General features: G+C 37.3%; 1 protein-coding gene across 1 annotated transcript in view; it reads right to left on the bottom strand.

Moving 5' to 3' along the window:
• LOC141561848 (uncharacterized) overlaps window positions 1-21,483 on the bottom strand; it is a 327,004-nt gene that overhangs the window by 35,130 nt on the left and 270,391 nt on the right. Inside the window, exon 16 of the mRNA XM_074301949.1 lies at window positions 1,258-1,386. Coding sequence (XP_074158050.1) covers window positions 1,258-1,386 — 129 coding nt within the window. The remainder of the gene's footprint in view (window positions 1-1,257; window positions 1,387-21,483) is intronic.

Below are 21,483 nucleotides of genomic sequence, written 5' to 3'. Positions count from 1 at the left end.
GGAATATAGAAGGGATGTTGAAGTTACAAGAAGAAGAGATGCGGAGACTATTTGAAGCACTGGGTATGTGGGGATGTGTCCAGCCTTGTTGTTGGATTACTTTTCAGTCATGTCTGATTCTTTGTGACTCCATTTGAGGTTTTTTTTGGCAAAAATGCTGTAATGGTTGGCCATTGCCTTCTACAGCTAATTTTACAGATGAGGGAACTGAGGTAGAGTTAAGTGCCTTGTCTAGGATGCCTCAACTAGTGTGAGGCCAGATTTGAATTCAAGTTTTTTTGACTCCAGGCCAGTATTCTCTCCACTGCTCCTTGAGTATTGATAGTGCTCTAATTTTTATGGAATAAAGTGTATGTGAGAAGGAATGAAGTATAATAACACAATTAACACAGAGGACAACCAGATCATGAAGAGCTTTGAACCCTAGAGGTGTTGAAATTTTATGTTCAGGGCCAGAGAGAGCTGTTCTAGTGTGTTGACCGGAGAATGACATGATTCTTCTGAGCTCTAGGAATATCATCTTAGTGGTTTTGTGAATGATGGATTGAAGAGGGGAGAAGATTGAGTTAGAGAGAGCAATCAGGAGAGGTGAGAAGAAATGAGGCTTTTAACTTGTGTGATGGCTTTGTAAGCAGAGAGATGTGCTGGGGATTAGAATTTGCCAGCTTTGCAACTAGATCTCCTTCGATCTAGTAAGGCATAATTTTCCTTGTCCATTCAAAACCCACGCATATTTTTAGGGAAATTGGATCTGTTTGCCCCTAACCACTCACACTTAAGTCAATGGTTGTTTAGTCATCTCAAGTTGAAGTCTCTGAGTCTTTTGGAACAGCTTTCCTTTGAGCTGGGAAATTGTTTTGGGGGAAGTGGAACTTTAAGATATTGAAAATGAGTTTGAAATTTTGAACCCAGGCAACCCCAGTTGGGTGGGATCTGGGCCAATCCAGTTTCCAATCCTGTGTCTGACCCAGCTCTGTGGGAGTGGGAGGTGTTGGGCCCAGAACTCTCTATTTGGCTGGTTTCCACAGACTCCAGCTTTAAATCAAGTTCTGACAAAAGGAATACTCACCCTGAGATTTGGGTCAGTGTGTGTTTGTTTGCACTGCAGTAAATTATCAAATACAATAGCTGGGCCATTGTTTTTTTCTGCTAACTGAAACTCCTAAAGACTCTCATTCAGTACTGGCCTTGGCTAAAGGAGTAAGCTGTCCTGGCAAGATGCAGTTAACTCCTCTGGTACCATTTCCAGTGACTTACCCTGTCCACAGTCTTTGCCAATGAAGCCAGGGGAGCAGTTGCAGGTGCCAAGCAGGGGGTCACAATGGCCTCCATTCATGCATTTACACATCTTTTGGCAGAAAGGACCATAAGTACTGCCTGGGCACCCTGTTGAAAAAAGAACAAAACCACATGTTACACTGTTTCTGGAAGCCAGCCAATGTTTCATTTCATGTTCTTGGGCACTCAGTTACTTAAACATTCAAACTGATGGCTCAAAGTGATGGTATTTTTTTGGTCCCGCTCAAGTTATTCCTACTGAAATCTAATTTTTTTTGGGTCAGGCAGCTGTCTCAAAAATTCAAGTCACTACTGTGAGTTTTAATTAAGTACCTACTGTGTGCCCAGTTCTATGACAGATGCTGGGATTGCAAAGATAAAAAACAAAGCAGTGTCTATTCTTGAAACATCTTAGATTTTTTTCTATAAGATGTAAGCAGCAGGCTATTCTATTCCATCCTTCAAATCTTCTCCCTCCTCCCTTTCTCCCTAGTTAGAACCCCTAGTTTCCTCCAGAGCACAGCTTGGGTACTGCTTTCTATACAAGACCTTTCTTGTTCTCTCGAACATTACTATATACTGATTTGTCTCTGTGTGTATTAATTTCTCCCAGTAAAATGTGAGTTCCTCGAGCATAGGACATGTTTTTGTTGTAAAATTAAATTGAAGGCAATTCTATACCCCCCATTAAAGTCCTCCTTGCACACTATGCTTGGTATCTACTTTGGGTTCTTGAAACTAAAATAGTAATATGGTCTACCATGTTGGAATTCCCTTGGGTATACAAGCAGCATTGGACTATGTGTTTGCTGTCCAACAAAGACAATAGAAATAGGCTCATGGACATTTTAGTTGCAAGGTAATCACAGCAAGTCCCTAAATTGGACAACCAAGGGATTTGTTCCAGTGGAAGAGACACTGGTCCCAATGAAACCTCAAATCCTTGAAGCATAGGAGTATAGGAGTCAAAAGGCAGAAGATGCCTGATGTTACTCATTTACACTTTATGTTCCTATCAGGCTTAGCTTAGAGCCCTAATCCTAAATTTAATGAAAAAACAATTTTGTTTAAAACAACAACAACAACGATGGAAGTCAGGCAAGAAAGATCTCTCATTAAAACCTAGATCTAGCAAAACAGTTGCCTGAGCATTATTTCAGTGCTTCCTGTAATGGTTCAAGGGACCTAGCAGCTGTTGTTACAATGACCCTTAAAACTTGGTTGGGATAATCCAGTCTTTCTTGACTCATTACACTTTGTATTCTTGCAACTGTTTGTTTCTGTACTTGTGCAATTTAGGTGTTTCTTTCCATGGACTCTAATTAAATAATGTCATGACTGGTTATTTAAACTGGTTATTTAAAGCGTCAAGGGATGTTCTTCAATGCTATCGATTGATTACTCTAAGAACTAATATTTTTGCCTCCTCATGTTATTTACAGCTGATAAAAATATTACATCTGTAGATCCCCATAGATTGGAAACTGGATTCTGAACTGTGTGTGATAATCACATGCATGATGAATGCAGTAGATAGGGTAGGTACTACTTTTGGGGGGTGAGGAAAATGAGATTCAGAGAGATCAAGAGTCTTAGCCAAGGTCACACAGCTTGTAAGTGATAACAATATAAGCTAATCATGGTTAACAACCAGGGAATATCTTGGTGGCAGGATGCCATGTAGAAAGAAATTACAACTAACGACTGGGGAATTCTCTGAAGTGAAAGGATGCCCTACAGTAAGAAATATAGCCGCTGAGGGCAATCATAGGCAGTGAAACATATTGCAAGACTAGAGAAATCAATGTAGATCAAATGTAAAAATAAAAGGCAGAGGGAGAGTGGGGACTGGGCTGGCTACCCATGTAGAGAATGTCCCCCTGAATTGGAAGAAGTAAAATTGACTTTTTAAGAACTTTAAGATGCTTCTGCTTCTGGCCCTTTGATTCTCCCTCTATTTCTCAGTAAGGTAGGAAATCTGGGCTCTATCATAGCTAAGATGATCATACAGGACTAGATGAATGTGGAAATTTCCCTTTTCTGTGTTAGGTATTCATCCTCATAATGGGCATATTGCATAAATATGTGTACATCCTGGAGGATCAGTCTATTTGGCATCAGCAAAGAAGGAAGTTGTTCTGTCTGGAGAAGAATTGGATGCAATGGGTTGGAGTAATTTGCTTATAAATCAGATAGAATAATGTAGGAAAATAATTTTACAAAACTAAAATACTGTTAAAAGCATCAGTGTAAGAATTAGGGCCAGAATGATGCTTCTGGTCACTTCTGCTATCTTCCTTATGGTCAGTGCAGCAGAAAGACAAGTCAATTAGTCTAATCTGGGGCCATGTGCACCAGGCCCACAGTTATCCAATTTAGATTTCGCACACCTGAGGGTATAGTTGGGCAATGTGTTGATCTCCATTCTCCAAGGATGATGTCTAAAGGAGAAGTGAAGTTATTGTTTCAAGTTGGTTTCTTGGTGGCAAAACCCAGCTTTCTTCGACTGTGCTTCTAGATTTCTTCCCATTATTTCAATAGGAATCAGAGAGAATGAGGATGTTTGGTCAGAAACCCCACCTGTGATGCTTATTTTTGTGTTCATTCAATGAAGCAAATCCAATGAGGGCATTTGCCATATACCCCCAACACTCTAATTCCTTCTTCTCATCTGTCTACCTGCACTTTTTTCTCACACTTTTCCTCAATTTACTTTTTTAAATTCTAGTACAGTTTCTATCATGATGCTGACTCCATACAAACAAGGGAATCATCAAGTGGAGAGATCCCATCCCGGCAGTTTTAATCGATGTTATTGCTAGCCCCTCTGTATCTGTGGCTCCACCTTTTCCCTATCCCAATGTATTTTGAGAGTTCCATTCCTGGCCTAATATAGGGATGAGTCATGACCTTCCATTGGACAAAAGCCATGTATCAAATGATCAGACATCATTAGGGAGAACATCAGCCATTTATCACTGCCACACCCTACTTCTCTGCCCTTATCACTAATGACTCCCCTTTATATAGCCCTATGTTCCAGACTGATCAGATGGATGAACATTATCCAAATGTGCATCGAATTTTATCTCCTTTTGTTCATGTCATATTCTCAGCTGGAAAATTGTCTTTAGGTTCTATCTGTTCAACTATTACCTATCCTTCAAGATTTGAGTAAAAACATCACTTTTTTGCTGAAGGCACTGCATACATATTCTCCCCAACTCTCTGCCTTCTACTCTGGCTATAGATCATCATTATGGCAATAATCTGTAGCTTCCAGGGTCCAAGAACAATTCAGAAATGTTTTTTACTTCACTTTTGCCATCTCAAATGATCCCATCCTGAAAATCTGGAAAAATGTCTCCATGTTTTTTGTTTGTGCTGCTCAGCTATTTTTCAATTAATCTTATGATGGAAGATCCCTTTTTTTTTGTTTTTTTCTTGGCAGAGATACTGGAGACATTTGCTATTCTTTCTCCTGCTCATTTTATTGATGAGGAAACTGAGGCAAACTAGGATAGATGACTTGTTCCAGGGTCATACAGTAAGTTCCAGATTGGAACTCATGAAGATGAATCTTCCTGAACTTCAGATTTGGCATTCTATCCCACTGTACCAACAGATACCTTTCTAATATTTGGCAACTGACTTCTCTCTTGTGAGTACAAAGTTCAATGTATTGTAGAAATATTATTTAAAGGGAGAAACAAAGGCTTGGCTGAAAAAGAATTAATATTCCAGATCTCTAATGTTTTTAATATTATGTTAGATATACAGAGATTCACAGATAGCATCAATTAAAAAGTTATTAACATAGGATATGGGCAATTATAGATAATGTCTCCATCCTTTAGAGCTGAAATTAGCTTGAACAGGTCAGCATTAACCCCTCAGTTTATCACTAAGCAGTTGTTTAAAAAAATGTTGTGCAGCTACTTTTGGTCACAAACAAATGTGAGCATTATGTATGATGTAAAGTGTTCCATTCTCTCTTCTTCTCCTTCTCTTTTTCCTTTCCCTCCTTTCCCTTCCTCTCTCCTCTCTTTTCCTCTTCTCAAATGCAATCCTAATTCCTTTCTTTTTGCTCCCTACTACTGTCTCCCCTTCAACTCCTGACAATTATAGAGAAAGAAAACTTACTAGGCACAATTCTGTACCTGAAAGACAATTTTTTCACCTACAACTATTGGATTATTTTGTGCCATAAAAATTAACAACCAAATCACTTCCCAACCTGCTTCCCATTTCCTACTTCTATATGATATCAGTACTCTCTTATAGATTACCCTTGGTGTATAGCTTCCTCTAGTTCTTTTCAATAGCTTACCAATTCTTTCTTTTCCATATTAAGTTTTAAAATGGTGGATGTTTTAAAAGGTCCCCACTTCTCTAATTAACATTCTTTTCCTATAATTTGAAAATGCTTCACTGGATCCCAATCTGTATTGATATTCTTTTTCTTGTGCAGTGGTATCTTCTCTTATGATTTAGTTGCAAAGACAGTGACTTCTTCCCTTCCTCCTCCATCTCTTCCTCCTCCTCCTCCTCTTCCTCTTCTTTCTCTTCCTTTTCCTCTTCCTCTTCCTCTTCACTCTTTTTCTGCTCCTCCCCCTTTTCCTCTTTCTCCTTGTTCTCTTTCTCCTCCTCTCCTTGTTCATGTTCATTCTCTCCTTGCTCCTCCTCCTCCTCCTCCTCCTCCTCCTCCTCCTCCTCTTCCTCCTCCTCCTTTTTCTCCTTAATTAAATAAGTATTTGCTAATATTTGTTGACTGCCAGGCAATGTTCTAAGTGCTGGGATATAAAGACAAAATTCAGTCCCTATCATCAATAACATATTTTACCTAGGGGTGGGGTGAGGTGGGAGATATGGGTACAACTAAGTAAATATAGAATATATATACAGAAAATACTTGGTGATTTGGGATGGGGTGGGATTACAAAATAAGGAAAGTCCTTGTGTAGTAACTGAGCTAAGTTTTTAAGTGAACTTGAGATATGAAGAGACAGAGATGTGGATGGGGAGCATTCCAAGTTCAAAGTCATGGGGATAGGAGATGGAATGTCCTAAAGGAATTAAATAGACCAATTTAGCTACAACATAGACAGGACAGCCAAGCATTCTATCCTAATTCAATGCCTTAACTTTATGGATAAAGAAATGAAATTCCCAAAAGATGAAGGGGGATTTTTCTAAGGTTACACAGCTCATAAACAGGAGATACAATATTTGACCCCAAAGCAATCTGTTCAGAGTATAGTTAGAATTGCTCCAAATAGAAATGCAATAACCAATAGTGGCAAACATCTCTGCGTACAGGTCAAGATCCATTCCACCAACAGGACACACATGATGCTCCCATTTGTTTGTGATCAAAAATAGCTGTACAACATTTTTTTAAACAACTGCTTAGTGATAAACTGAAAGTTAATGCTGACCTGTTCAAGCAAAGTATAATTTCAAATCTAAAGGATGGAGGCATTATCTATAATTGCTGATATCTTCTGTTAATAACTTTTTAATTGATGCTATCTGCAAATCTCTCTATATCTAACATAACATTAAAAAAGATAAAGTTCCATTGGACTCATGATTCTTTTCTAGTGTGATTATATTTACACTTTCACAGACCATTTGCAAAGGTTATAGAATCATAGGATTAGAGATTTAGATCTAAAAGGGAAGTTAGAAGATATCAAATCCAACTCCCTTTAATTCACAATCCTTTAAACTATACAAATGACATCTCTGTCTAATTTGGTTCTGAAGCAAGATGATAAAATTTTCCAATATAACTTTATTTTTTAAAATATAAATTTAAAATTTATATTTAAAATAACATATTTTAATATGAAGCATTTACTTTTACTAGAATATATTATTAATGATTCTTAATTAAGTTATTAAGAAGTATCAGTCATTTCCTAATGCTTCCATATATATGTTTGTGTGTATATACACATATATAACATATATGTATAACATATACATATATACATATTATATATGTGTATTCCTCCTTTTTACAGAAAAAACACAAGTTAAACAAATACAACCTGACACATCATTCATAACTCAGTGCGTCACATTTTAAATCCATAATCCACCACGCTCTCAGAAGAGTAGTAGGGTCCATTGTAAGTTCTCTTGGAACTATGATAGCACATAACATTTTTTTCCATACACATGTAGATGAACATGCACACGTGTATTCATATGTAAAGAAAATAAACTTTTAAAGCCACAAATGTAATGAGATTTTGCAATTAAGACCCTAAACTCTCTAAAGCTAACCTCCTCTTTGAAAAGCGGCCATATGGAGCAGTGTACATAGAGCACTAGACTCGGAGCCAGGAAATCTCAGTTCAGATTTGGCCTCAGATACTAGCTGACTGTCTTTGGGCAAATTATTTAATCTCTGTCTACCTCATTTGTAAAGTAGGGATAATGATACCTATCTCTCAGATTTGTGAGTGTGGGATATGTAGTGTAGTGCCTGGTCTATAGTAAGTAGTATATAAATGGTAGCCAGTATTATGAGTACTATCGGTCACAAAACAGTTTATTAAAATAACATGTTATTATCATCGTCAATTTATCTCAAATTGATGTTTTATGACGTTCAATGCTTTTTCTCACCCATCCTGTCAAGTAGTTCTGACCAGTATAATCATAATTTTTTTTTTTTTTCCACATGAGCAAACTGAGGCTGAGTGATTTGGTGTCTTAGGATCACAGTTTAGGGATGAGCAGAGCCTTCAGCAGTCATCTGGTTCAATTCTCATTTAGACCCTGAGAGGATCTGTGATTTAGCCATCATCTCTCAGCTAATACGTAAGTGAGCCAGGATTCACATTCAAGTTTCTGTTTTCGAGCCCAATGCCCTTTTTAGCACACCCAGCTGCCTTGTGAATAGCTGCTAACTTCTTAGTTGTATTTATCTGTATCTATGGTAATCATGGCTTCCTTTGCCACTCTCCAACCCCCAAGGAACATTTTTTTAAATTCACAAGCCTGATTTCCTCTATAACTTTGGGAATGTGTGAAAGTTGACTCTTGGAAAGGCTTATGATGCATCCCCTTGTCCACATGTCCTCAGATTTTAACAAGGAAGTCCACACCCAGCATGTAATGATTGGATTTGGCTGCTCTTGGAGTGAAGTTTTGGTCTTCCCTCCCTCATTTTCTTAAGCTGCATTTGGGTCATTCCTTGGCTTTCCCTCTTGTCTTCACTATTATTACCACTCCCTAGTGGAAATTAATCTTTTCTCTCTGGCAGAGGATGTCCCATTGTTTTCCATTAAAATCCCATGAGGATCCTGCCCCTCACTGTACCTCAAACCCTGGAAGAAGAATCTGGGTTTAGATTATGTCATATTAGCCTGTCATTAAGCCAACATAATTGAGTCGATCTTTAGCCCTCCACTTCCCCTATTATGGGCCTTTGGAAAGACCATCCCTCAGGTTTGGAATCCACTCGCCCCTCATATTACAAGGTGCACCTCAAATATCTTACAGGAAGTTTTTCCAGACTTTTCATTGTCAGTACACACCTCTTCCTCGCTTATGTATGATATATAAACTTTTCAGTTTGACTGTTGTGTCAGGTGTGTGTGTAAGAACCAGCTTAAAAAGGCTCAGGAGAGATGATTATTTAATTTTTACATCTCAGAAATCAGCATCTTGATGAATTGTTCTGTTGATTATGTAGGTAAGAAAGTAATGGAGAAAGTATTAATAAACATCAAACTTAAAAGTATATCATGTCTACATTCCACCCTTCCAAAGAGCCAGCTGTTAAACATTTTCCTGAAACCCTTGGTTTGTATCCCAATGTCTCTATCAAATGAAATAGAAGTTCTTTGTGAATAGATACTCTTTTCCCATTTATTTATTTATTTGTTTGTTTGTTTGTTTATCTATCTATCTATCTATCTATCTATCTGTTTGTTTGCTTGTTTGTTTGCTTATTTGTATCTTATCTCCATTGCCAAGAGCAGTGTCCTTTCCACAGATGGTGCTTAAGAAACATCTTGGACTTTGATCTGATTGGTAGAGTTAGGTAGGTTGGAGAGAATAGTAATACCAAGTATCTCTCTGTCTTTTGATCTAGCAGAGACTTGATTTTATGATGATGCCCTTAAGTAGGAGATATTTTAACTTGTTGAACTTTGTTTTCTAAAAGCTCACTGCTGGAATCCGAAGGCAGTAGAGACACATGGTGGAACAGGATTTGAAGTCAGAATGCCTGGACTCCAGTGTTGCTCTGCAGTTTTTATCCTTGGATATATCCAATGGACACTTAGAACTAAAAGAGACCTTACTAGCTATTTCTTCCAATCTTGTTGTACAATTGAGAAAACTGAGATCTGGAAAACTTAAATGACTTGCCGAAAGTCATGTAGGTCATAAGATAGTGGAGACATAAAAAGCCACAGAAAGGAAAAGAGAAGAAAAGAGAAAAAGGGAAAGAGAGGCTAAGGAAAATGGAGGGGGAGAGAGACAGATGAGAAGAGAAGAGAAGAGAAGAGAAGAGAAGAGAAGAGAAGAGAAGAGAAGAGAAGAGAAGAGAAGAGAAGAGAAGAGAGGGAAGGAGGGAGAGAGGGAGGGAGGGAGGGAGGGAGAGAGAGAGAGAGAGAGAGAGAGAGAGAGAGAGAGAGAGAGAGAGAGAGAGAGAGAGAGAGAGAGAGAGAGGGAGAGAGGGAGAGAGAGAGAGAGAGAGAGAGGGAGAGAGGGAGAGAGAGAGAGAGAGAGAGAGAGAGAGAGAGAGAGAGAGAGAGAGAGAGAGAGAGAGAGAGAGAGAAAGAGAGAGAGAATCTCTATATTTAATAAGACTTTGCTTGTCTAAACTTTGTTTACTGTGAGTTGCAGTGGTAGAAGCCAGGTTTTCCATTCATTTCCTGATCTCTTCTTCCTGGCACTGGCTGGTTATTCCATGACAAGTGTTTTCCAAGTCCTTCTGTATCATGTGGGGGGATTGCTCAGGAATATTATCAGTTGAATTATTTACAGTTTCTGAAGTACTTCATGACTCACAACCTCTAGAAGCAGAAAGTCCCCATGAAGGCTGAGTATCCTAGGAAATGAACGATGTCCATTCTCTGTGGCTACTTCAGAACCTCTCCCTGCTCTGAATGTCCACAGCAGGAAGGTCTTAAGCCATCAGGCAGCTGGGCCTTTGCCCTCTACTCTCACCACAGTGGACCCAAACCTGTCCATCCTTTGAGTTAGAGCCATGTGGCAGATCTCTTCCTGCCAGCTCCTCTACTTCCTCTGAGCTCTGCCAAGAGAAAATGTCTATCCTCTGCTCCAGAGTTGAGAACATGAAAGCCCAGTTGCTCTTGGCTGCAGGAACCTTTGCTTCAGAGCCAGCTACACCTTTTTATGGAGATTTTCTTGAACCTCTTTTCACAGTCCTGTAATTATAAGAGATTCTGCCAAGGTGCTTTTCCAGCAGCATCCAATCATATGTTGACTGGGCTGAGGCCAATTTGACTTCTTAGGGAGCGACTCCCTAAATCAAGCCTCAGTTTTATAAGAAAAGAATAATATAAAAAAAGCAAACAAAATCCTTAAATCCAAAGTTGTTTTTCTCCTGAAAAAATGGCATCCCATAGCTAAATAGAACCTAAAGTTCCATCTTATATTTTTTTGTTGTTGTTGTCATTGTTTAGTCATTTTCATCATGTTCAATTCTTCATAACATCTCATTGGATAGTTTTCTTGGCAGAGATACTAGAGTGGTTTGCCATTTTTTGTCCAGTTGATTTTTACAGTGGAGGAAACAGAGGCAAAAGAGGTTATGGCTTACCTAGGGTCACAAAGCTACTAATTGTGTGAGTTTGAATATGAGCTCACTCTTCCATACTCTAACTCTAGTTACTTAACCCAGTGCCACTAGTCACGCATTTTATCGGACTGTGCTGTAAAGAAGAAATTCTGATCAACACAATGAGAACTGAATGGGTGAAATTTGCATCTCATCTGTGGAGATTATGACAGTCAATAGCTGTTGTTGACAAAAAATGAACCCATATCTGAACAGATCCTTGATAATAGTAACTGGCATTTTGATGGTGTTCTAGTACTGGCAAAGTGCTTTGTGTGATCTATGGTGACATTCAGAGGAAAGATGATTAGATTCAGGGTCAAAGGATCTGAATTTGAATCTTACCTCTACTACTTAAGTCCTGATCAAAGCAATCAACCTCTCTGGGTCTTAAATGTCCTCATCCGTAAAATGAGGGGATTTGGATTAGAAGGTCCTTAAATCCCCTTTCAAAACCTATAATCCTATGATCATTGGAATCATATGAGACAAGTAGTACATATGTTATCCTCATCTTACAGATGATCAAGTTGATGCAGTGAGAAGTTAAATGACTTGACCAGAGTCACACAGCTAAGAGTCTGAGGCAGGTTTAGAACTCAGGTTTTCTTGGCTCCACTACAGTATACTACACCCAAATCATACATGTTGACCTGCAACAACAACAGTATCTACAGGAGATCCTCATATAGGCAAAAATAATTTTATTGATATACTTTGTTTTCATATCACATTTGTTTTCCAGCATTACAGCTACAATGAAATTGTTGTTCAATTTTTTCAGTCATATACAACTCTTTGTGACCCCATTTGGGATTTTATTGGTAAAGATACTGTGGGGTGGGAGATTTCTATTTTCTTCTCTGCTTTTTTGAAAAGATGAGGAAACTGAGGCGATCAGGGTTAGATGACTTTCCTAGGGTCACACAAGTGTCTGAGCCAGGATTTGAACTTAGGAAGATGAGTCTTTGAGTCTTTCTGGTTCCAGGATCATCACTGTATGCACTACACCACTAACTGACCTACATTGAAACTGACCTTGTGACAAAAGCAAATTAAGCAAGACATCAAAAACACCATATCTCATAATGCAAGTTTATATTCTATTGGAGTACATCTCCGCTTCTCTGCTGTTTCATTGTCTGGCTTCTGAGACTTTCATTTTTTTTAGGTTAGGAGAAGATATTCATTTGAATCTTTTTCATACTTCATAAATGTGATTTAGGAAAAGGATGTTTAAAATGGCAATTAAGTTGAGCTGATCCATTTTTGTTCATTAGAACTTTATAATTCTTCAATGTACAGAGCACTGAGCAGTGTTTGGCACAGAATAGGTGTTTAATAAATGCTTATTGAATTGAATTATCTGTTGGGCACATGTCAAAGATAATTAAGAACTATGGATTGAATATATGTATGTGTCTGAGTTGGCTTTTTTTTTTTTTTTTTTTTGGTTGGGGATGGAGGGAGACGGTAGGAAGAAGGGTCCTAAAGGCATGCAGAATCCCTATTAAACTAGCATTTATGTTGAGGTACTTAAAAATGATCTGCACAGACCAGTGTTGGAGTTCAATGCATGATCTACAGAAGGAAAGGAAAACAGGCATTGCCAAATGGAAAGGGAAAGAATGTAGGCAACAGAGCCAAGACTATTTTATTCTTAAGCATACAAAAGAGTATTATAAATAATTGAAAGTTTAAAAATTAAGTATCTGACTGAACCTTTTAAAATGCCTTTTGGGATTTTTTTTTTTAATCACACATTCCTCTATCACAACTTTCAATGCTCCTGATAGCCTAACACATGAATGTAAGTCTTTGGGAGCTAGGGGACTCATCTTTATTTTATTAGGTGTCATTGAGCCAATTGGCAGCTCGTCTCTTGCGCTAGTCACCATCTTCAATCCAGCATAACAATTTGTTTAATTTGATTGTTCCTAAGCAGAGTCTGTAATTGACTTTATGAATCATTTTAGATTTACTGCTTGTTGCAACATATTAGTTTATAATAACAATTTGTCTTCCCCACCTTACTTTCCTCTCTCCTTCCTTGACTTTTTCTCTCTTCTGTTTTTCCCTTTCTCCCTTTCTTCTCTTTTCTCTCCTCTTTCTCTCTCCTTATCTCTCTCTGTCTCTTTTGCTCTCATTTCTTATTCTCACTGCCTTCCCTTTCTGACCTTCTCTCTCTTTATTTCTGTGTCCTTTCACTCTTTCCATCTCTCTCTTCTCTTTCTATTTCTTTTCTGACCTTCTCTCTGTTTATTTCTCAGTGTCCTCACTCTTTCCATCTTTCTTCTCTTTCTATTCCCTTTCTAACCTTCTCTCTTTTTATTTCTATGTCCTTTCATTCTTCCATCTCTCTTCTCTTTCTATTTTTAATTTTTATCCTCTCTCTTTTCTCTTTCTAGCTGTCTGTTTGTCTCTTTCCTATTTATAGTGAAAAATTGTACAATATTCCTAATAGTAGAATATCACACAAAAAAACACATGGAGCTGTAGAGAGAAGGTACATAGTAGTAAAAAAAATATTCTACCCTGAAATGGGATAAAAATGAGTAGGTACCATTATTTGGATATTAGCCTCCTTGGAAATAATCTGGACTCTCTGTATCTTCTTAATGAATACATTATAGCCCAGAAAAACCCTGGACAAGAGCATGGTTGTTTTCATAGCAGCTGGACAGGACTGGGTGACATTGTTTATTCTCTGCCCAGCACTGACATACCTGGTTATGGGCCTTACCCACATGTGTCTACTGGCCAAACTAAGGGAAGAGGAAATGTAAACCCAATGAATTAAATTTGTCTTTGTAAATCCAGCACGCACCATGAGAGCAGGGGGAAATTTTATTAAATAAGACCATTGCCTACAGAAGTGTGCTATCCTCTGGGACTTCAATTTCATTGCATTTACTTGGGGATTAGTTCACCATTTGATTTTGTTTGGTTCAGTCCATTTGTGACCAACTGTCAAGGACTGGATGCAATTTTCCTGTCACTGAAGGAAATCATAGGGTGATGTCAGGTAAAATCAAGTAAAATCATTGTATGATTCATAGGGGACTATCCATCAAAAGAATGAGTTTTCATGGTGCCACTGGCTGAAACTTCTCAGGTTGCTCTAGTCTATACACAAATGAACATGGACTGAATTTTTGTCACTTGTCAGTCATTATGTTGGGTTCATTCCTTCCCCCTCATTCTCATCAATATCAGTTAAAATTTCCACAGCCATTCTTATTTAATAGTGTATAATGTTGCTAATAAACACTCTATGAATTCTGCAGTGTAAAGGAAAGATGAATTGGTTACCTTAGAAATAGGGTAAAGGAGATGTTTATTTGATGTCAAAACAAGGTGACTCAGAGAAATCCATTCAAATTAGTTATTTTGTATTGGATAGACAAAAGAGGAAAAATAGTTTATTACCTAGGAATGCTGATATCAGATCTATTCAACTATCTGCTCAGAAAACTGAATGTGCCTTTAAATATAATCCATTAAAAAAAGATGGTAGGAAAGGCTTTGTGATACAATGGGGGCAACAAGATGGTACGGTGAATAGAGCACCAGTAAGGAGGACCCGAGTTCAAATCTGGTCTCAGACACTTAACACTTCCTAGCTGTGTGATCCTAGTCAAGTCACTTAACCCTGATTGCCTCACCAAAATATGATGAAGAAGATACAAGATGTAATTCTAGCTATCCTCCTTAAATTATGTTATTATGTGTGTATCTACACATGTATGTGTTTTTGTGTATGTGTAGGTACACACACACATACAATTGAAATTAATTTTAAGTTTAATTCTTGCCTATACCCCTTAGTAGCAATATTTTCCTGGCAAATCACTTAATCTATCTGAATCAGCAGCAGTATATAGATAGCTTCCAGACCTCTCAGCCCAGAAACCCCAAGCCTAGAAGGTCAGTAGAAAAGCTCAGTGGAACCAAAGTGGGACCCCAGAACACAATCCCAGTGTTGGCCCGGCACTGGTCCCAGTTCCCTCCCGGACCTCAGCCTCAGCAAGGTGGGACCCTGTAATCAGCAGCAGTGCTGGAATCTTCTGGATCTCTCAGCCCAGGAATACCAGAGAGGCCTCAGAAGGTCAATGGAGAAGGTCTGTGACAAAGAGGTGGGAGTCTGATGTGTAGCCCCAGCACAGTCAAGTCAGCAGAGTCCCAATTCCAATCAGCACTCTTTTACAGGTACAATGGGGTGGGAATAGAAAGGAGTATACCTTTTTTTCTCAATTATAGAAAGTACGTTCACAAAAACTAACTGCATAAAAACTTCACAAATGCAGAAACATTAAAGGCACCCTTTTCAGGTTATAATGCAATAAAAATTGCATGCAATAAGGTGCTGTGGAAGTATAAATTTAAAAAAATAATTGAAAACTAACTACTTTAAAACTAAAGAATGACTGGGTCAGGAATGAATCATAAAACCTAATTATTTCATTAAGAAGAAAGGCAAAAGTGAACCAACATTTTAAAATTTGTGGGATGAAAAGAACAAATTTAAAATACCCAATTAAATTCTAAAAACATGGAAATCCTGAAAATCAAAGGAGAGATTAAGAAAAATTTTAAAAAATCATAGAACTAATAAACCAAGTTAGAGGCTAGTTTTATTAAAATAACGAGAACAACAAAACAGATAAACCATTGATTGATTTGATTTTTAAAAAGAAAAAAGAAAGTCAAATTACTAGTATCCAAAATGAAAAGGGTGAAAGTACCACCAATGAGGATGAAATTAAAACAATTATTAGGAGTTATTTTGCCTAATTATAAGCCAGTAAAACTGACAACCTAAGTGAAACAAATGAATATTTACAAAAATATAAACTGCCCAGATTAACAGAAGAGGAAATAAAATACTTAAATAACTCCATATTAGAAAAACAAGTAATTGAATAAGACATAAATGAGGTCCCTAAGATACAATCCCCAGGACCAGATGGATTTATAAATTAATTCTACTATAGTTTCTTTTACAACCCCAATATGGTTGTGTTACTTTTAAACAATGAAGAACAAAAAGGGACAAAAATACTATACACCAATTTCCTTAATGGACATTGATTAAAAAAAAAAAACTTTTTAAAACTAAAATCCTAGCAAGGAGATTAAAGAAATATATCACAGGATCATAAACTCTGACCTGGTGGGATTTAAACCAGGAAAGCAAATTAGTTCAATTTTAGGAAAGCTATGAGCATAATTGACCATATCAACAACAAAACCAACAAAAATTGTCATTATATCACCAAATGCCCTTTTACTTGATAAATTAATACTTTTAAAATATAGATGGAGGGCAGCTAGGTGGCACAGTGGATAGAGCATCAGCCCTGAAGTCAAGAGAATCTGAATTCATATCTGGTCTCAGACACTTAACACTTCTTCCACAAGGAACTTAACCCCAATTGCTTCAGCAAAAAACAAACAAATGAATGAATGAATGAATAAAATCTAGATTAAAAACCCTCTGTTTGATGAATACAAAACTTCAGAATCTAACTCGAAACTCCATGGTAATAAGAAATTACACCCTCTTATACATGATATGTTCTGGACAAATGGACCTGGTTGGTGTTCACCATAAACAACATGCCATTTGCTATCCCTTTGCTTCAGCACTGGCTCTTTCTTGTCATCTTGGAAAGCTCTATCTCCTTCTGTTATCTTTGAAATGTCATCTCCTTCAGATGACCTTGGATGGTGATTTCCCAAATTTCTAGTAAAGCCAGAGTTTTTGTTCCCATGATTACAAAGAAGGGATATAGAATAATCCCAGTCTTGGCTGAAGTCATGGCTTTGATTGTCAAGTAAGTGAGGTAGGAAAAAACCTCTGGAAATGAAAGGCTGTATTTAGCCTAAATCCCTTTCAGTTCCCATATTGTTCTGGTGTGTGATGCTACTGTGTGTAGCAGAAGTCACATGGATATTGGACTTAACCTTGTTAAGAATCCTGTGTTTGGAAGAGAACACATTGTGTTGGTGAGGGAAAGTAGTACAGTGGAAAGCAAATTTACTTTCAGAATACTATTATAATAATTGATTAAGCCATTTCCATAGTTAGAAATGTGGCCTTAAGGGCTGAGACTTCCTTGAGAATGCTTATTTACAGAACAAGACCCATTAAAACCTTTTATTTGCAAAAAACTACTTAACAGAAGTGATATTGAGGAAGGGGGGGTGAGGAGTGGCAGCATTAACAGTAATGATAACAATAAAGGGAAACATTTTTGATTTTTTAAGGCCATACTTTGAAACCCTGGTGAAAAAAAGACTTCTACAAAAGACTAAAAAAAGGACAGAATGAAATGATGACAAATTCAGTACACACATTTGAACTTTTCTTTATGTTCCAAAGTCTTAGAGCATTGTTGGAAATCTAATAAGGAATTCATCTTTGGAAATGCTCTGACACATTGGATTTCAATTGTATTTGATTTAATGAGCATTTATTAAGTGCCCACTATATACAGGACACAAGGACCATCTTAGTGTCTAGGAAAAGAGAGCAGAACTGCTTAATAGAGAAGGGCTCTGGTATGTATAGCTTAGTGAGAACTCAGGATTTGGAGGTCTAAGAACTACATTTTAAGCACTGAAAGTCACTCATCTTGTCTTTGGGCATGTGACTTCATCTTTCTGTTTGTCACTTTCCTTGTCTATGAAACGAGGACTTGCAGATCAGTAAGGGTCTCTCTGATGATTACCTCCAAATTAGTCTATGTTTACCATGTTTGTACACAACAGATTACATTTTTTTACTCAATTCTAATGTGAGCTTCTTGAGAGCAAGAATTGTTTTTTGCCTTTATTGGTATTCCCAGTGCTTAACACAATGCTTAGAGTCTATGGAGGTGATTAATAAATGCTTGTTGTTCTGACTTTTGGTTTTAATTAAAACTAATGCCTTAATTCAATAAATATTTATTAAGTTCTAGGCACCAAGCATCCAAAAATTAACATGAAAGAACCAATCACCTGACAAGCATTTACTAAGAGCCTACTATGCACCAAACATTATTCTCCAGAAATTTATATACCCTGAGATCATATAAAACAGTTCCTTAAAATGGACATTTTTACTTTACTAGATGAATTTTTCTTTGACTTGTAGCATGATTTATATCCATTGGAGTGTTTCCTGAATCACTCATATATGGCACAAGCACATTTTCCTAAAAGTCAATCACAAACACCACCCCCGAAACAGCTTCTAGTTCTTAGGATTGAAAGTTAGGAGGAAGGGACCTTCAGGTAATTGAGTCCAACTCTTACTCTCCCAGCTCCCAGAACCATTATCTTAAAAAATAAAATAAAATAAGCTGATGCCGGAGAGAACATAAGGAATATATTTACTTGAGTTCACAGAAAAGCAGCAGAAGGTAACCTCCTTCAGGGTGGAGGTTCTTTTATCTTTGAATCCCCAGTGCCTAGTACACAGTACATGTTTAATAAATGTATGCTAAATTCAGATGAATAGAAAGTACCATATCCTTTGACTCCAGGTGGAACTATCTTACCATTGCACCACACATTCTTGTTCAGCTCTTCTTATCCTTTGAAATCAAGCAAATAAAAGTGCTACCCAACTGAGCCAGAATCACATTAGAGTTGAATAAAAACATATAAAAAATTAAGTCTGTTCAATCTGATAATATTCTTTTTTTCCCAACAGTATTTGGTTAAGAGCCAGAAACACCAGGATCAATCATTTCTAATTTATTCAATTAAAATAACTGCTTGGGGATTTTTGCTTCTTAACTTTCTTTTCTTTATCTAGGATGTACTCCCTCTTCGTTCCTACCTCATTCAAACATTTCCCCAAAGTAGAAAGCCTAGAGCAGTTCCAAGCCATGATGCAGACAACAGTGAGACAAGGGAAGCTGAGAAGTGAGTAGGAGATGAGAAGGTAGAGGAAATAGAGGATATTTTTATGTTTAAATATTATGCTTTTTACCCCAATAGTATACAAGCCCTTTGAAAGTAGGGTAAGGATTTTATTTTGTTGAATAATGATAGTGCTTACTGTGCCTGATATTGTGCTAAGTCCTAGTGATAGAAATAAATGAATAAATATATTAAAAATGTTATTAAAATATTAACTAAAGAAATATAAAATAATAAACAAATAAGATAAACAAATAAACAAAACCCCCTGCTCTTAAGGAGTTCACAATAAATGTTTAGACAACATACAAATAACTATGGACAAACAAGATATTTACAGGACAGATAGGAGACAGTCTCAGGGGAAAGCATTAACATTGGTGGGATTTTTTTTTTAATGGGACTCTAGCTGAGACTTGAATGAAGAAAGAGAAGTGAGAAATGAGGAGGAAAGAATTTCAGGCACAGGGAAGATGTAGTGAAAATGCCCAGGATGGAGAGATGGAGCATCTTGTATAAGGAACAGCAAGGAGGTCAGTAATAGTGGATAACAGCATGTAAAGGGGAGAAAGGTATAAGAAGAAGGGCAAGATAGGAGGACAACAGGTTGTAAATAATTTTTAAAAAGTCAATTTTTTTTTCATTCCCAGTGCCTAAATGCAGGCCAGTTTCTGAATGAAAAGTAAGTGTACTGTGATAGTTCCTATAACCTGAAATGGACTTAGAAGGCCACATCAGAGGTGACACATGTTTGCTGTACTAAAGGCTTTAACATCAACAGATTGTCATTTCATAAGCTCTCTGTCAATAGGGACACTGTTTTTTTTTTTCCTTCTTGAATCTTTAGATATGATTATAGCTTTTTCATCTTGGCCATAGGAGCTTTAAGTGTATCACAAATAAAAATTTCCTTGGTATATCACACAATTCTGTTCTTGGCATCTCTTGGATTCAGCCTGGAATACGTGTGATGCCTCATAACCATCTGAAGAAGACAGTGAACCAAGTGGTGCAGGAGCCATCTTGACAAAGACATTTGGAGCCCAGCCTGGGCAGCTTACTGAATTCATGGGTGAATTGTGGCCAAGCTTCTGATTGAATATTCCATCTTGTCACATGACCTCACTTCTCTTGAATACAGGAAAGGCAGGTCTGGCCATAGTAACCAATGGGATAGATTTATATTTATATATTTGTGGTAAATTATGAAAATATTATCCACAAGATAGAAGAATCACCTTTCTCCTTTATTTCAATAAAATATTGTCAAAATCAAAGGTTTAAATTCTCTTCTGACTGATGAAACTGTATCACAATATATAGTCTATCCCTCAAAAAAAAACTTTATAGTTTTTTTAGAAAATATCTAACCTATTGATTCATCTTTATAGAAAATATCTAACCCATTGATTCATGAACTTGATGAATATCATGAGCTAGAAGGGATGTCTAGTCCAGATCCCTTCTTTGATGGTAAAAGAAAAGAAGGGACAGAGAAGAGAATTGATATGGCTAAAAGAACATAAATTGTAAATAGCAGAGCATTTCAACCTAGGTCCCTTGACTCCTAAACTAGTGTTTAATCTACTGTCCTACATTGGAAGAATCCAAAAGAGTTTGCATTTTTAGAAAAAGGAACTCTACTCCATTAGAATAAAACACTCAAAGTTATGGCAGCTATAACTGACTCAGAGTTGCTCTCTCTGTCTTTTGGGACCATCTTGTTGGGTGCCCCGCCATTACTCTTTTTCCAAGACTATATTTCTTGTCAATCCCTTACACAAAAAAATGTTTGATGGTTTTCAATGGTTTTCTAACAGATATTGGATAAAGTCTAAGCTCCTTTGTCTGATATTCAAGGCCATCTGTAATTAAATCCTACATGACCTTTCTTGTTGTGACCATCCATCCTCTTCAAGAAGGAACCTTCCATTCTAATCAAACTGAGTTTCCTATTGCTGTATTACATTTCTATGTCATCTTTTTCCATTTGGGTTAGGTCTCCTTTTTCCTCTGTTTGGAATGCTTTCTCCTCACTCCCTCCTTTCCCTCCCTGCTTTTTCCTATTCAAATCACTCATCTCCTGAGATCCATCATCTCTTCCATGGCATCATCCTAAAGCACTCCAGGCCCCAATGATATCTCCTTCCTCTGAACTCAGCATTTATAATCAATGCGCCTCATCTGGCAATGAATCAAATCCTTCCTTGTCATCTCTCTTGCCCTGTTGTCTTCTATTGTGATTTAATCCTATTATTATTGATTTCACTTTCCATGAATATATCTCATCTTCCCAAATAGAGTAGGGATGAGGTTTTATGTTTATTGATATTCTAATATACAGCCTGAGGCTACACAGTACCTCACAAAAATAGACACTCGGTCAATAGGGACGGCAGACAGATGCAATCCTATAAAATCTCACCTTCTACCAAGTGACAGAACTTTGGCAGATTTAGTAA

Source organism: Sminthopsis crassicaudata, chromosome 3, assembly GCF_048593235.1.
Source record: "Sminthopsis crassicaudata isolate SCR6 chromosome 3, ASM4859323v1, whole genome shotgun sequence".
NCBI lineage: Eukaryota > Metazoa > Chordata > Mammalia > Dasyuromorphia > Dasyuridae > Sminthopsis > Sminthopsis crassicaudata.
This window is presented reverse-complemented; position numbering and strand designations above follow the sequence as displayed.